General features: G+C 36.3%; 1 protein-coding gene across 1 annotated transcript; it reads left to right on the top strand.

Annotated features, from left to right (window-relative positions):
* The first annotated feature begins 13,191 nt into the window (after window positions 1-13,191).
* Window positions 13,192-14,115, top strand: LOC133201228 (uncharacterized). Its single transcript, XM_061337020.1, has one exon. The coding sequence runs from the start codon at window positions 13,192-13,194 to the stop codon at window positions 14,113-14,115; it is 924 nt and encodes a 307-aa protein (XP_061193004.1).
* The last annotated feature ends 4,119 nt before the right edge of the window (window positions 14,116-18,234 follow it).

Raw genomic sequence — 18,234 nt, forward strand, 5'->3', positions numbered from 1 at the left:
ACCCCATCACTCCCCCTCCCCCGTTTATTTTCAAGGGGGATAAGAGGGACGAGAATAAAGCTCTACTGGTTTTTAATTTTAAAAAAAGAGAGAAAGGTAGAACTCAGGCCTAAAATTATGGCAACAGCAAAAAATAAAATAATGATCCTTAGTTTAGTATCTTTTTGAGTCAATTTTATTCGCAATTGGACAAAAATTGAAGAAGGTGAAGTAGCATTTTGAAAGAATTTCAGAGAAATTTCTATTTCAAGTAACCATGATAACACCGTTCATTAAATCAAAAAGTGGAGTACGTTATTACATATCTTAATAATCTAATTGTATATCAAGTTAAATTGAAATCGGATGAAATTGGTCTCATCCAAAGGAACCGTAACTATCAAAGTGCCTAGCGCTTGGCGAAGGAACAATTGCTACCTATTTTTTTTTTTATCGACTTAGGTCAGTGGCGGCCGTGATTCCGATCACGGAACGAGCGCTCTACCGAATGAGATACATGACGGTCGAATTTCACAAAATTATAGTTTTAGTAGTCATGGAAAAACCGTTCAAAGAGTTATGAATCTTTGAGTAGTCTATTTTTGAATCAAGGTATATTGAAATAGGACTAAAATTGTAAGAAGTCGCCTGCGTGGTGCAGTGGTTAGAGCGTTCGCTCTAGAGTTAGGAGTTGATCCTTACGTCGCGGGTTCGAATGACACTGGGGGACGTGGAGACCGGTCGTTCGGATGAGACCGTATAAACCGAGGTCCCGTGTCGCAGTAGGTGCTGGCACGAAAAAGATCCCTCAGTGCCGAGTGTAGGTGAAAAGTTGTTTATGAATTTCAGTTTGCCTTTGATCTTTTTTTGAATTTTACATGGATTCTCACATGGCAGCCCATAGCGTTAAAGTAAAACAAGATGTGTTTGTGAAACACTGATGCCCCCGTATGGCAACTTATAGCAAAGGTTAAACTTTCTCAAATGCAAATCAAATATATTGGTACCCAAAGTAAGGTCTTGTTTAGGGAATAAACCTGTGAAATATGAAAGTCCTAGCAGCAACCATTGAATAGATATGGAAAAGGTTAACGTTTCTTCAAAAGTATGTCACCATCAAGGTCAAATTTGTTGGTATCTAAAGAAAGGTCTTAACTTTTGAACAGTTGGTTCTAGAGCTTTCATACTTCATCTATGTAATCCTTGCGACAAGATCTTCCTTTGGATAAAAACAACTTTGACCTTGACCTTAGAGTTTGACTCAGTTTTGCAAAACTTTAACATTGGCCATAACTTTTGAACAGTTGGTGCTAGGGCTTTCATACTTCACAAATGTAATCCTTGTGACAAGACCTTTCTTTTGATACCAATTACTTTGACCCTTTGACCTTGGAATTTGATCTACTTTTGGAAAACTTTAACCTTGGCCATAACTTTTGAATGGTTGGTGCTAGGGCTTTCATATTTCACATATATAATCCTTGTGACAAGACCTTCATTTGGATACAAACAACCTTGACCTTGAAGTTTGACCCAGTTTTGCAAAAACTTTAACCTTGGCCATAACTTTTGAATGGTTGGTGCTAGCTTTCATGCTTCACATATGTTATTTTGGTGACAAGTCCTTCATTTGGATACCAACAACTTTGACCTTAGAGTTTGACCTACTTTTGAAAAACTTTAACATTGGCCATAACTTTTGAACAGTTGGTGCTAGGGCTTTCATACTTCACATATGTAATCCTTGTGGCAAGACCTTCCTTTGGATACAAACAACTTTGACCCTTTGACCTTGACCTTTGATTTTGACCTATTTTTGAAAACTTTTTACCTTGGCCATAACTTTTGAGCGATTAGTGCTATGGCCTTCATATTTCATATTTGCATTTCTTGTGAGAAGGCCTTTCCTTGGGCACCGTCAATTTTGACCTTTACCTTCATGTTTAACTTACTTTTGAAATTTTTTTTTACCTTTTCCATATCTATTCAATGGTTGCTGCTAGGTCTTTCATATTTCACAGGTATATTTCTCGAGACGAGACCTTATTTTGGGTAGCAACTCATTTGATTTGCATTTGAGAAAGTTTACCCTTTGCAATAAGTTGCCATACGGGGGCATCAGTGTTTCACAAACACATCTTGTTTCTTTATATTTTAACTGAATACATATTTTTAAATTTTGAGTCCGTCGGATGGGAAGTTAAATGGTGCCCCGTGTCAAGGATAACAAGCATTCTGAGAGTATTGCATTAGCAATACTAGTCCCCTACCAGCAAGTGTAATCTAGTTCTCATTAAAAATGCCATAATTCCGTCAAAAATCAATGAAGTGGAACTAAATGCAAACTTAAAGATACACTCACATACGAAAAATCAGCTCAATATCTGCAAGCGTTTAGAAAAAAAGTGCGGAAAACCAAGTGGGACAGACAAACAGAGGGACAGACAGACGGAGGGACAAACTCAGAGGAAACCTATAGTCCCCTCCGATTTCACCGGTAGGGGACTAATAACCCCTTGGCACGTAAAAGATAGTTTCTCTGGTTTTCGAAAAAGAGTACGCTCTCTGGGCGCCGCCAGAGAAACCAAAAACTTCATAAATTGGCATATACACTTAAAGATATACACGCTATATAAACGCGATTTTTTTATGTGAAACAAAATGATTAAATGATTTGAGAAACATGGTGTGTAATAAAAAATAATACTTTCCACAAAGATTTACTAAATAAGTCTTTGTAATTACATAACAATTAAGCAAGATCTGCAATTAAGAATTCAGCCTTTTCATGAATATTGATGAAGGAAGTGCGTAAACAATATATAAACACGCATGTCCGCGGGAAATCATAGACAACGCGGTACGTTGCATTTTGACTACAATTATGAGTAAATGGTCAATATCTGTCATTACAGAGTAGATGCTTAATACTAGTTGTTTTAAAGGATAAGTATCTTTAAGCATTAGACGTGTGCCATCCATTTCAAAAGTTATTTGTATACCAAACAGCCTACCTCGTTTTCTTGACGCCATTTTTGTTTACCGTTCTAAAAGTAGCGACGGTGTCACGTGATGCATGAATTTAAATATACAGGCATTACTTTCCTAGTAGGATAATAAATAATTATAATTTGAGATCTTCCTAACGCGTTCATTTTAATTGTTTAATTTACAATATTTTCGTAACTTTATTTGGAAAACAAAATAAATAAATTTCCAACTTTATTTTTATCTGACGCAAGTTATAGAGTGTATATCTTTAAGGAACCTCTATACACTAGAGAAAAATATTTTTTGGAGATTGAGAAAATTATAGTGTGTAAAGGAGTATGCACTGAGCTTATCTATCAGATTTTCATCATAGGTGCCTTGCATTTACCCCCAGGAAAAATGTTCAAAGACAATGAAGTACTGATGAACATAAATCATTTGTTTACTTAAGTGGGCAAAATATCTGCAAATGGAGTGTTCAATCTTTTTATCTTGCCCTATTCAAGTGTTATGAATGCTTGATCTGATCACAAATTAAATAATAAACTGTGCATTTCAATTTATTTTATTCTTGATCAAAGGGCAGATCATTCTATCCGCATAAAAATACCACAAAATCAGAACTCTCTAGTGTGCAGTGTATAGAGGGCTCTTAATTGGGCTGAAATATTGCCGACTCGGCGTTAAACAACAATAATCAATCAATCAAAGAGCACAGTATTGCTAAATGTCCTCAGAGTGACATCAGCAGCATCAAGTCAAAATTTATCAGAAAACTTATTAAGAATATTGAAGCAAGGTACAATTAATATTTTTTAAAACATTGCCTTAAAATCAGTCGGCCAAAAAATAAAGAACTAGACATAATGAAAGATTACATTGATGTTTATTGTTTTCTCTATAAATTTAAAACTTAATTTTGAAGGTCTTTAGAAACTTGAAATTTAATTCATACATTTTAGTGCTCATTATATAAACTTTTTTAAAACAGATGTAACAAATTGCATTTAAGTAATGTAAATATGTCTTGAAGTTTAGATTTCAAGATACAGATCTTCTTTCCTCATTCGGCATCTTGTCAATGCGACCAATATCCTTTTTAAGCCAAGATGAGCTAGATGCATGGGGAAATGATGAGCTGGATGTTCTTCTAAATCATTATGGGACAGAAAAAAGAACACAGCTTGAAAGAGGGAAAGGAGACCAGATCAAAGAAGAGCGAACCTATTGTTAATTCTGAAGCAGCTAGAGTGTAAAGAGCTGGAAAAAAAAACAGTTGTTCAGAAATATCCCAGAAACTCTATGTCTAATCAGTACTTACGACAAGGATGATTTTCCAAATAACACTAACTTAGCGTTTCTTGCTTTGACTTGCCCTGTCAACACAGCTGGATGCGAAAGAGGGTTCTCTGTACAAAATCAAACCCTCACTCCCCTTACAAATCGTCTGAACACTGACACTCAAGATCAATTAATGAAAATCCAAATAATTGGAACAGATTATGTTAATTTTTGATTTTCCAAGTGCATTGCAAATTTTCAAAACAAACACCCAGGAAAATATACTGAAAATAAAACGCATCATTCAGCTTTTTACATGTGTTTTTTTTTTTAAATTTATGATTACTGCATCTTGGCCTATAGTTTGAAAGGAATTAGAACAAAATTGCCTATAAATATTCTGGTAAATATGCCAATTGTCCTAAAGTTACTTATTTCAATCTGAAACCCTGAATGAGCATGGATGCCTCTTCCAAAATTGTGAAATTCATAGCCCCTGGGTCAGGTATTCTGGTGGTAGGATAGGGCACTGTTAATTATATTCTGAAAATGCATTAATTCTTTGAAAAATCTTCTCAGCTCCTGATTATTTAGCAGAGAAATTTAGTGCATAGTTATGCTAATCATGAGTTCCTCTTCCAAAATTGTTAAATTTGTTGTCAGGGGTTAGTTTGAGGCTGTATAGATGATATAGTTAATTGATCGTATGTTGTTTTACGTTCAATTCGAGAATTTTTCACTCATATAGAGACGTCACAATATACTGGTGAAGGGCTTCAAATTTAGACCTACGCTCGACACTCAGTCCCATTGAGTAGTGAGGGTTCTTTATCGTGCCAACGCCTACCGTGACACGAGGCCTCGGTTTTTAAGGTCTCATTCGAAACACCCGTGACTCTCGCTTCTTATGCCGGGCGCTTGGCGAAGGAACGGTCACTGCCTGTGTTTACGTCTCTATTGACGCAGATATATCAAAAGACGATGAGTAGGATTTCCTACCTCCTAGTATGTCTCATCCGAAGGACTGGTCTCCACGTCCCGCAGTGGATGATTTTATCTAGAAATGTAAAACATCAATTGAAGACAGCTGAAAGCCTTTATGCTGCAAAACGAAGGGCTTTTGGAAATAATGGAACATTTTATGCTACATGTACAGCTGGACAATGGTCTGTGTAATGCTGCGTTGCAAGGAATTTAGAGACGGACACAAAGCAGAAAACATTAGAACAGAGTATGAAAGGAACTTTTCAGCATATAATATTGCTGAGAAAATTCTTACAGTGGTTGGTGGCAATGCTACAAATATTGTTAATGCTTTTAGTTTACTAGGATTCATCCATGAAGAGATTTTGGATGATTCAAAAGATGATGAATGTGGTGATGTGTATTTGTTTGTTTAACGTCTCTTCGAGACTCGTATTGAGACGCCACCGCTTCCCCGGAGGGCCACAATTTTAGACCTGTACTCGGCACTCGCGGCCTTTGAATAGTGATGGATCTTTTTTGTACCAGCACCTACTGCGACATGGGACCTTTGTTTAAACAGTTTCATCCGAATGACTTGTCTCCTCGTCCCGCAGTGGGATTCCAACCCGCGACGTAATGATCAACTCCTTACTACGCAGCTCTACAACAAATTCCCTAATCACTGCGTCATACTGGCAACGTGTTTTTTATGCCAACAAAATTTGCCTTGCATTGCACAAGAGATATTATGCCCACAGTCTACAACTAGTCGTGAAAGATGGCATGAAGGATGCATTTAAAAACTGTTATTACGAAATGTTCAAACACAGTGTCAATCGTAAAGAAATTACTTACAGTGAACAACTTGAAGGATTCAACGTCTTCAAATATGCTACCATATGGAACCCAGAATTTACTATGTTGGGCGATTACTGTGAATTCCTGAGGATAAATGAAATAGAGTAGGTTGAGTACATAACAGTGAAAACTTGTGAATGAACTTGTGAATGTGATGTACTTTAGCCATTTGAGAGATCAACATCATATCATGAACATGGAGAAAAAGGCACAAAAGCCAAACTGGACGGACACAGAAATGGAGGTGCTGGCCGAGGCCTATGCTGATGTGGTAAAAATCCGTGGTAAGCTTTCCCCATGCATTGCTGACCACGGATTCGAAGAAAAAATCCTGAGAGGAGGTAACAAATAAGTACGTTCTAAGCTGTCGTAATCGTTAATTCATTTGTACCGAACTTCTAAAACTTCAGCTATATACAATACTTATCATAAGAATACATCAACATTTAATTAATTATGATGTTTACATAATGTAATTTTTTGTATGTTCTTTCAACAAGATTAATCACCACAACAGTGTGCTGTGTATGAGTATTGGGTTTCACTGCACTGCATGCTTAGTTGTACCCCTCCCTATTACATCTTTATATTGCGCCTTTCATAGCCGTAAAGTTGACTACTTTCACTAAAATTATGACACCACTTGTGGTTTTTTTTTTATCATCGATTTCTTTAATGAAATTCATGAGTTTTTTATTCAGCTTCAAATGTGTACAAAAATGGATATTAATTTTCAACAAAAAAAAAACAAAAACAAAACAAAACAAAACAAAAAAACACACACACAGAAGTCTCTGACGAGACTGTAACTCTACTGGTTTGTACTTTAAAGTAGCACTTGTACATGAAACTTTGCAACAGCAATACATAGAATAATGATCCTTGGTGTAGTCTCTTTTTGTTTTATTGAGATTTTTGTGTTATTAAGATTTATTGCAATCAGACAAAATCTGTAGGAGGAGTAGCCTTTTAAAAGAATTTTACAGAAATTTCAATTTTACTAATGACATCATTCAACAAAATCAAATAACAATAGAGACAATTTTGTATCTTAGCGTAGTCTACTTGTGTGCCAAGTTATACTGAAATCAGACCAAAACTGTAAGAGAAGTAGCATTTTGAAAGAATTTCATGGAAATTTCTATTCTTAGTAACCATGGCAACACCATTCATCGGCAAAAGGATTTAGTGCAGAACCTAGCAGTGAGATTGATTCTCGTTATGTTCTTTTATTCATCTTAAACGAAATTTTCTCTTTAACTTTCTTAATAATGCCAACGTCATCCTCCTTGATTTCAACAGCATGAAGGAGTTTTGCAACCATTGGTAGGACCTTTTGAATGGTGGGCTAATCGAAGTTCCAAAGTGTTTACTATAGTAAATCAAAGTTCTAATTTTTTCCTATAGTAAATCAAAGTTCCAAAGTTTTTACTTTAATACTTTAGTTATCTATAGTAAACTATAGTATTTTTATTAGGGAGTAGCTAACATCTGATACATGGACTCATATCAGAGAGATAGAAGATAGGTCAAAGTTTCTAGACTGCAAAGACAACACAGAGCTTACACAAAACCTTATCAAAGTCCTGCAAAGACATGGACAGAGAGGTAAAAAGGAGGCAAGGGTTTTAACATTTTAAAAACTTAAGGAGGAACATCCGAGGACATTATATCAAGAATCAATAAAGCCTGTCACGTGTTTGCCATCTTCAAATACTTTTGGACCTTCTCCTATATTACAATTAGAACAAAGCTCAGGATCTTCAATAGTAGTGTAAAATCAGTATTACTATACGTATCGGAATGCTGGAAGCTCCGGAAAGACCTCAGAAGGAAACGGAGGATGATTATGAATCTTAAGCCTAAGGATAGTGTCCAACAACGACCTCAGGTAGATGTCAGGACAGGAAGACTTCGTTGTGGAGATTGCGAGAAGGAAGTTGAGTGGGATCGGCCATCTGCTCAGGAAAGATCAGCTAATATCACCAGAGAAAGCATCTTCTGGATAGCGGAAGGCAAAAAAGGGGTTGGCCAAAAACAACATGGCAAAGAACAGCAGAAAGCGAGCTGAAACGGATAGGGTTGTCGTGGAGCACAGTGAAACCAACAGCAATGGATCGGACAGGGTGGAGGGACAGTGTGGCTACCTTATGTGCTACTGGCATTAAGAAGACTAAGTAAACTTAAGCAAGTTCAGTTAACTTTCCCAATAGACGCGATTATAACTGTGCAATTCTCGCATACCCAATTCATTTCTCCTGGTAAGTTAAAACCTCAACAAGGTCTTTCTAAAAGATTTTTCTTTCCAGCCAAAGCATACACAATACACTGGATGCAATTTAAAATAAATTTATATTTCATTCTAAATCAATTTCTAAATAAAATTAAAACAATTATGTCAAAATATACATGTATATTGAATGAGATTACCTGAACAAATGCTGATTTTAAACGCTGAACAACTTTGATGGCTGTCACTTGGTAGAATACAGCCAAACGTATTACTTGTTGGATGTTCTTGCCAGTCGTCATACACAGGTTTCTTTGTGTTGAAAAAAATACAATCATTTTTTTTTGTTCTCATCACTCTAAACAAAATAAATAAAACTAGTCTCTCACCCAACCGAGAGAAAAGGTTAAGTACTCTCATACCAACAATTACGATTGTGTCTCTCGCAGCACCCGACTGATTATTTTTCAGATTAGCCTCGCACCCACCGATTTGTTGTGAAAAAGATCATAGGCATTCCCCAGCTTAATTGTTAAAAAAATATATATACTATACTATAAACATAACAAGTATTGCAAATATATATTTATTAACAATTAAGCTGGGGAGTGCCTATCGAAAAGATCGGAGTTGAAGTTGCTTAATTCTTTGAAATTACGTTTAGATTCATTTCTGTGAAGGTCCATTTCTTGATGGCGATTTTCATGGATTGTCTGGATTTTCATCTTCGTGAATTTACTTACGATTTAGAAATAAGGCGGGTAGTGATACAAGTCATACTCTGTAAAATAATTTAGGAAGGAAATAAAGCAGCAATTTTTTTTTTTAGAATTTTGGGAAAACAATAAGCATGGCAACATTTCTCCAAGTCAAATAGATTTTTTTCCAAATATATGGTAGAAAATGGGATTTTTTTCCCCGATTGACTGATAGATGAAATATGAAGATAACGAACAGTAATCAAGCTCAACCTCAAAAGTCTATTGGAGCAATACAGATTGGGAGCAGAGCAAAGACGGACTTCTAAAAATATGGGAGGTGGGATCAGGTGCCAATGAGGAGTAAGTGCCCCTGTCGACAGGTATTGACCGCTGTTTGCTTCTTGTCATGATCGGGCAAACGGTTGATTGTTGTTTAATGTCCAACTCAAGAATTTTTCACTCAATTAGATACGTCAACCGCATGCCGGTGAAGAGCTTCAAATTTAGACCTATACTCGGCACTCAGGGCTACTCAGTGCACAGTGAGGGTTCTTTATCTTTCCAATGCGTACCGTGACACGGAACCTCGGTTTCTCAACGTCTCATCCGAAAGACCCCGTGACTTTTACTTCTAGTGCCGGGCTCTTGGCGAAGGAACAGTCACTACCTGTGTTTACATTTTAGGTTTGACGCAGCGCCGCGAACGAGAGTCGAACCCGGGCCTCCCGATCACGAAGCGTGCGCCCTATCACTAGGCTACCGTGACCGGTCGGGCAAGTGGAAAAAATGCCCATACAATATAAATGAAAAAAGTTAATCAGCATTCGACATAACGATAGATTGTATTTGGTAACAAGGTCACTGTGTTAATCATAAAATTTGCGAAATGTTGACTTAAAACGATTATATCATTGTATCAACACTCTATTTGTCAATAGCTTGCCTCGGTTTAGAAATTGTTCGTGGTGAAACATGCTCTTGCGTATTGAATTAGCTGGGAAACATAAACTCATGACCTTGTTAGCAAAGATAACCTATCATAATGTTGTATTTTGGCTGACGTGTTTTATACCAATTCTTAGGCCTTTGTTTTTATGCTAAATTTACTATGGAATGTTCCGACTACCTGATCAAAACATAAGGTTCACAGTGACTGGTCAACAGGGGATGTTTACTCCTAAGGCACCTGATCTTTCTTTTGGTATTTCCGAGGTCCGTGTTTTATGTCCTGTTTACGGATTCTGGATTGTTTGTTTTCATCTTTTTCAAATGCAGGTGATAATGGTTTATTGCTACCTAAATAAGGGAAGGTGAGGATAGAAAAGTTGAGGTTATTACGTTCATTGTTAGTTTGTCATAAATGTCTTTTTCGCAGTAGAAATATGAAAGAAATATGCCAGACTGTGTGGTGTCTTTCGAGTTCAAAGGAATAAATACGAATCGACGTAGGTATGAAAATAAACATTGTTAATTTATAAAACGTCGTCTATACATCAAGTTTAAGGCCACAGTAAGATGCTTCTTCTTTTCATGAAGGAGTTTTTAAATAAATTCTGCTTCATATGAATACAAAAATAGGTCTGCTTATAACGAGGCGCAATTAGTATCCATCTGAATTCCAACAAATTGTCGGATTGATTGTATATTGTTTCACGTCCCGTTCGAGAATTTTTTCACTCATATAGAGACGTCACCATATAAAGGTGAAGGGCTTCAAGTCTAGGGTGTTGCTAAAACGCGGAACGGAACGGAAAATGATTCAAGGTTAAAGCACTTAAGATAAAAAAAAATCATACCAGAAACAGTATACATATAAATGTTTCATATTTAATCCGTTATTATTAATAAACGAGTTGATTTAGTCATGTTCTTTCTCTTAATCATGAAGATCTCTGAACATAGACAAAGCACAGGGTACAGAAAAAGGAACAGAAAATATCTAATGCTGTACATATATACATGTAACATGTGGTAAAATATGGATGAGTGGGAAAACTTTATTGAAGATCACTCTGATCTACATGAACGGCAGGTGTTCGATATCCTTATGAGCCGTATGAAGGAAAAATTACATAATTTTCAATGCATATGTACCAATGCACCTTAAGCATGGATAACGTACCTCTTTGCATCCCCCTACTAAAATATAACTAACAACTCTAAATTTTCTCCGAAATATGTAATTTCTCCATCCATCTCTTTACGTTATTCTGTGCAATCAGTTTGCGCTGTTTTGCACAATTTGGCCACATACATGCATGTTATCTTTTTTAAATCCCCGTTTCAGGCCCCTGTGGATTGCATCAAAACACTCCTGTAATTGTAATAAAACTTTTTAAAATTTTTCTTTAATGCCAGTGATCGTTGTTTCTAACACAAACGTATATTTACTGTCTGTTTTTCTCCGCCCGTTTCAAAACAACACAATCTGATTAAAATCAGATCCTTTGGTCCGCTCACATAGATCGCTACACAAGGAGATCCTTGTGTAGCGATCTATGTGAGCGGATCAAAGGATCTGATTTTAATCAGATTGAAAACATCATTACCCCTTTCATAATCAATAATGATGATTTTGTCTTTGACGAATAAGCCATTTTTAAAATTCAGATCTGGATGAGTGAAAAATGAGACATTCTGATAGATAATTGGGATGTGAGTCTAATTAAGTTATATTTATAGTACTTTCTTTCGTTTGTAAGGGATTTATTGTGCAGAGAGGCGTGGCAATTGAGTCGCGCAGCGAAGAGATTGTCACGCCTCTCTGTACAATAAATTCCTTACAAACGAAAGAAAGTGTCTGTAAATGCCTGTGACATGGTCATTTGCAGAGTCACTCCTTCAGCACCAAACTGCACGCGACATAACGTCATAGACCTAGGTCCATCGTAAGTGAATAGGGTGTTCAAACAAAGCAGAAAGTACGAAGGAGATGGTTGCATTGAAAAGTCGAGCAATGTTAGAGTGTGCAATTGTATTTGATGGATTAATTTAAGCAGTATGAGTATTTCAAGAACCATAACAAATGCAGGCACAATACTAGAAACCTGGATCCGCCCGCACTATGCATTGCTATGACCCGCTACATTACTGTTATTAGGGATATGCTTGCATGTCCTGAGGAAATCCGAGTCAAGTACTGTAGCCAAAGGTATCAAGTGTGAAATAGTCCAGATACATGTACATACGAACATGTATCAGTTTGCATGTAACACAAAGAACTTAGAAAACACTTGTTATAGTATTAAGGGAATCATCGAACTGCGCGTTTTCAATATTGTTAGATTTCAATAATTCGTTTTAATTTGAATACATGTATTTCATGAAATTCTATGTATTTTTAAAATTTTTGAATGTTTACATGTAATCCTCATGAAAATGGTTTTCACGTATGCATTTTCAGATTGAAGGGGTGGGGGGGTGAATTTTGTGAGGTTTCTCATTTTTCCTCTGGATAGGTTGTATATGCTTACAGAAATTGAAAAAAAAATCAAAAAGTATTGAGTTCTTTTGGAAGTTATTGTACAGTACATTGGAAGTTATTGTAGGGCTAAGCTCCGCCCCCTAGAAGTAATAGTACTTTGGAATTCAGCTAAAGGTTTTCTATCTGATTTAAAGTATGGCTAACATCAAAAGAAAAAGTACCGCACCATGACACAATGTGCATTTTATTGACCATTGCATGTATATACCACATGTTTTGAGGGGAAAAAAATCATGAATAAATCACATTTTTACGATAACTTTTAATTAGATATGAACTACATGTTATAGTTAAAGTACATTTTATCGAGTGTATCATGGATAATCAAGGGGGCGGTGACGAGTTTGCGAAGCAAACGAGTCTCCGCCCCCTTGATTATCCATGATTCACGAGATAAAATGTAACTTAACTGACTTGTATCAACGAACCAATCAGAAAGCTCGGAACACTAGGGCGAAAATTTTCCATAAAACAGCGTGGGAATGTATCATATCATATGAATGTATCAGGGAATGTACCCGCGAAAATATCGGGGTTTTTTGTAATACAGCCGACAGCATTCGATAGATTCCGTTATGTTTTCCCGCTCTGCAACCGGCATATTATTGGTTCTATAGACTATCGGGACATTTCGAAGTAATTTCCCGCTAATTCATCGTTATATTCTTGGAATATTTTTGCGCAGTTAGTCATTTACTTCGATGAAGTTGAGGAGGATGGACGTATTAGACGATTTGTCGACCATTAACCTGGGCGATTTAGGTGTTTTAGACATTTTTAACATATGCGGATTTACCGAAGAAGATACTGAACTCTCGCAGGTATGTGATGAAATTGAAGAAGAAAATGCCATATCAGAGGGTCTGTGTGAAAAGCTGAATTTAAATCGTGCCGAAAATATGGACAGTGAAATTGGTATCGAGTTTGGTTCTTTCAACCTAGATACAGTGGACCCAGTAGCTGATATTTCCGATCCAAAGCCTCGACCAGTGAAATCGGAACCCGGTGATAATGGTGAACGGTTTGGAAAACCGGTGACGGATGATGAAATTTCAAAATTGATTGCGTCGAACGAGAATGCTAACACCAAGAAAAATACCACGTGGGCTCTCAAGGTCTTCGAGGAATGGTGGGAGAAACGTAATGGTAATTCCGTTGATGAAATACCACTCTTATATTTAATGACGGAAGAGCAGTTGAATTTTTACTTGGGGCGTTTTATTGTGGAAACTCTGAGAAAAGATGGCATTGAATACCCTCCCCGATCTCTCTACCTCATATCGTGTGGGATATTACGCCACCTCGGAAATAAAAACATCTTCGACAAAAACATTTTGGACAGTAATGACCCAATGTTTCGTGAATTCCGGAAAATTCTTGACAGCAAAATGAAGCGCGGGTTTGGGAGGGCGATTAAGCAAGCAGAGCCGATTATGCCACAGGGTGAGGAAAACATAACATTTTCAATTTTTAAGAATGAAGACTTGCTAAAAATAAAGTACGTGAAATGTAAAAACATTTACGGGCCAAAAAAAGTTCAGTTTAATGTTACAAGAAATAATAAAAATGTTTTTAAAATTGATTCATTTATTCAAAAGGAGGTGGAGCTTCCTGTGATGTGGTAAGAAGTTATTGTACAGTTGTGTACTTTTTCTGTACAATAACTTCCTGATATTGGAAGTTATTGTACATTTGGATGCTCCACCCCCTTGGTGTATAAGAATTAATGAACTACTACCAGTAAAGGAAGAAAACAAGGGTTCGTGATACAAGTATTAGATAAGGAATAGTGCTTCCTATGTCTGAATTATATCTGTGCATAGTGAAAAACTTGACATCAAATTTTCCGTTCCGTTCCGTTTTCCGTTCCGCGTTTTAGCAACATCCTCAAATCTAGACCTTTTACTCTGCACTCAGGGCCATTGAGCAGTGAGGGTTCTTTATCGTGCAACGCCTGCCGTGACACGGGGCCTCAGTTTTTAAATCTCATCCGAAGGACCCGCAACTTTCACTTCAAAGTGCCGAGCGCTTGGCGAAGGAACAGTTGCTACCTATTTTTTATCGACTTAGGTCAGTCGCGGTCAGGGCTCGAACCCACGACCTTCCGATCACAGAGCGAGCGCTCTACCGAATGAGCTACCGTGACGGTGGCAGATTGTTGGAAGAATTGATCTCAAAAACTACTAAGCATTTTTTTGTTATCAACCTTGGAATATTTGTAAAAACTTGTGTAGAAAACTCATAGACTTCATTCATAGATTTAAAAAAAAAAGGAATATGTAGAATTAGAATTACAGTGTCCAATTCCGGGACAGCAAATGCGAGAAATATTAAAGAGTCAATTACAGCGTCATTTGAAGCTGAAACTGCGAATTGTCCATCAGATTTCTAGAAAATACCTTTAAAATAAAAACAAAAAGTAAGGAAATTCTGTGTTTACATGATGGATTGTATGTTGTTTTACGTCCCGTTCGAGAATTTTTTTTCTCATACAGAGACGTCACGTTTACTCAGCACTCAGGGCCATTGAGCAGTGACGGTTCTTCAGCGTGCCAACGCCTACCGTGACACGGGGCCTCGGTTTTTAAGGTCTCATCCGAGGGCAAATTTCACTTCAAAGTGCCGAGCGCCTGGTGAAAGAACAGTTGCTACCTGTTTTTTTGTCGACTTAGATCAGTCGCGGACGTGATTCGAACACAAGACCTTCCGATCACGTGCTTAAATGAAGAAACCATATTAGTAATGGGAGAGAGAACCCCTAATTACATAACATGATTTAAAAATATAACTAGCTACAGCAAGAGAAATGTCCAGTGAACATTTTTAATTCACTGATGTATTAAAACAAATTTTGATTGCGAAAGAGTAAAATATCAAAAACTTTCGAAGTAAACAGGAAAATAGAATAAGTAGAAAAACTTTTAAGGGGTCAGCCCCTTTTTCTTAATATCAGTTGAAAGGTATTGTTGTTCTGAAGTCGTTCTGTTCAACAATTTTTCAAAAGTTTCTTTTCGTTTTCGAGATAGGTAGAATAGAAATATTCAGGGGCTAGCCCTTCAAGTTCTTAATTGGTCCATTTTACAAGATACTGTTAAGAACATTATTCTGAACATCTTTTGTTCACCATTGCTTATCAAAATATTTCCCCTTTTGGAGATATATGATTGATTGTATGTTGTTTTACGTCCCGTTCGAGAATTTTTCACTCATATAGAGACGTCACCATATACCAATGAAGGGCTTCAAATTTAGACCTTTACTCGGCACTCAGGGCCATTGATCAGTGACGGTTTTTTATTGTGCCAACGCCTACCGTGACACGGGGCCTCGGTTTTTAAGGTCTCAACCGAAGGAGCCGCAACTTTAACTTCAAAGTGCCGAGCGCCTGGCGAGGAACAGTTGCTACCTAATTTTTATCTCTACTGGTCAGAGACCAGAAGAGCTTATGCGATAGTAAGGTGTCCGTCGTCCGTCCGTCTGTCTGTCTGTAAACAAAACGCTACTCCTCCTACAGTTTTGGTCTGATTTCAATATAACTTGGCACACAAGTAGACTACACTAAGATACATGTACATAATTAAGTGCATCGGTTTTTGATTTCGTTGAACAGTTACTAAAAATAGAAATTTCTGTGAAATTCCTTTAAAACGCTACTCCTCCTACAGTTTTGGTCTGATTTCAATATAACTTTGCACACAAGTAGACTACACAAAGATACATAATTTAGTGTATCCATTTTTGATTTCAATGAACGGTGGTGCCATGGTTACTAAAAATAGAAATTTCTGTGAAATTCCTTTAAAACGCTACTCCTCCTACAGTTTTAGTCTGCTTTTAATATAACTTGGCATACAAGAAGACTATACTAAGATACATAATTTAATGCATCAACTTTTGATTTCAATGAACAGTATTTCCATGGTTACTAAAAATAGAACTTTCTGTGTAATGCTTTTAAAACGTTACTCCTCCTACAGTTTTGGTCTGATTTCAATCTAATTTGGCACACAATTAGAATACACTAGGATACATAATGTCTCATCAGAAACTTCTGGTTTATCAACTTAAGTCAGTCGCGGCCATTGATTCGAACACACGACCTTCCGATCACGGAGCGAGCGCTCTATCGACTGAGCTACCGTGACGGCTTTATGAGATATAAAGCGTCAAAGATCTAGTATTCTAGTCTCTTTTGGCCCATTAAATATATCAAATATATGTATACTAGCATTATCAAAAGTTTATAATATATATATATAGTTGTAAATTGTAAAGATGAACATTTTTGCTTCAGTAATTAGTAACAAATTATTGAACGTTAAAGAGGTATAGATGAATGAGTTTTGGCCCCTTTGAACCCTTAAATTGAGAAGACAGTCCATTTTTCCTGATATCAAACGAAAGGTCTTGTGATTTTGAAGACTTTAGTTGAACAAATATTCAATGTTTCTTTTCGTTTTCCAGCTATGTAGAATAGAAATATTTAGGGGCCAGCCCTTAATTATGCCGCTTTGCAGAAATTGAAAGGGTGCTATTGTTAAGAACATTATTCTAAACATCTTTTGCTAAATTTCTCTTATAAAAATATTTATCCGTTTCGAGATATAAAGTGTCAAAGATTTAGCATTCAGTTCCCTTTTGGCCCTTTTTTACGTAATATATGATGGAAATTTTATATTACATTGTTGCTAATCGTTAAGATGAATATTTTTGCTTTAGTAATTTATAACAAAATATTGATCGTTAGGGGCAACTGGGGTAAGTGGACACATTAAAGGTTTAATTGGAGTCTGAAAACTTCTAATCTGAACTAATCTTTCTTGTAGTATACTAAACTGATAGTTCACTCTTATCTCTTTGTAGTGTAAAATATTTCTCAACTTAATTCAAATGGTTTGAAATATATGGGCTAAAAAGTTAAATTTTAAAAAGTGTTCACTTACCCCATAGATTTGGGGTAAATGGACAGTGTTGAAAATTATGAAATAACAGTACACATTGTCTTTGAAGATACAATTACACATCTTTATATTATCGACAAAAAAGTTAAAATTAATGAATTTATTTTTTTTTCTTTTTTCAAAATTGAAATTAATTTTCTGAGATCGATCACTAACCGTTATCTTTACCCTTTTTCAATTATGAAAAATTTTGAAATGCATATATGTTTTTCTAACTTTAATGACATAAAATCATCGATATAATTCAGTGACTCAAAACATCCAGTATATAAGGTATTTCACACAAGTAAACATTCTCCAACACACAAGAAAGTGGAAAACCAAATCAAAAAAATTATCGATGCTTGTCACATACAAAATGTTCTAGCTGGCGTCCATATTTTCCAGTGCAAGATTCGTGGTACCAATCATCACAACTAGTACATTTAACCCAGTCCTCATCATCTGAATCTTCATCATAATAGTACCCCCCACAGTAGGAGCAGCAATTAATGGTGTCAGTGTGAGAAGGGATATTTTCCTTTGACTTTGATGTAGTCTTCTTTGATTTACTTGTAGGCTTAATAAGCTGTTTCTTCAATTTTTCCATCTCTTTCTTTTGTTTCTTTTCTTCACGCTCTTTTTTTCTTATTTCTTTTTCCATCTGGTCTTTTTCTCTTTTTTCCTCCTTTTGTCTGATTTCATTGATGAATTCATTCTCTGTTACACATCTTGCACCAAGAACTTTCTTAGTTTTTCTTTGAGCTGGTTCTTTGACAACTGTTGGAAGTTGAAATGCTTCTG

This window comes from Saccostrea echinata, unplaced genomic scaffold (genome assembly GCF_033153115.1).
Source record: "Saccostrea echinata isolate AGI-Se365-2 ecotype Australia unplaced genomic scaffold, CSIRO_AGI_Sech_v1 ptg000043l, whole genome shotgun sequence".
Taxonomy (NCBI): Eukaryota; Metazoa; Mollusca; class Bivalvia; order Ostreida; family Ostreidae; genus Saccostrea; species Saccostrea echinata.

Excerpts from the sequence above, each read along its gene's own strand:
- LOC133201228 (XM_061337020.1), top strand. The coding sequence starts at position 13,192 with ATGAAGTTGAGGAGGATGGACGTATTAGACGATTTGTCGACCATTAAC.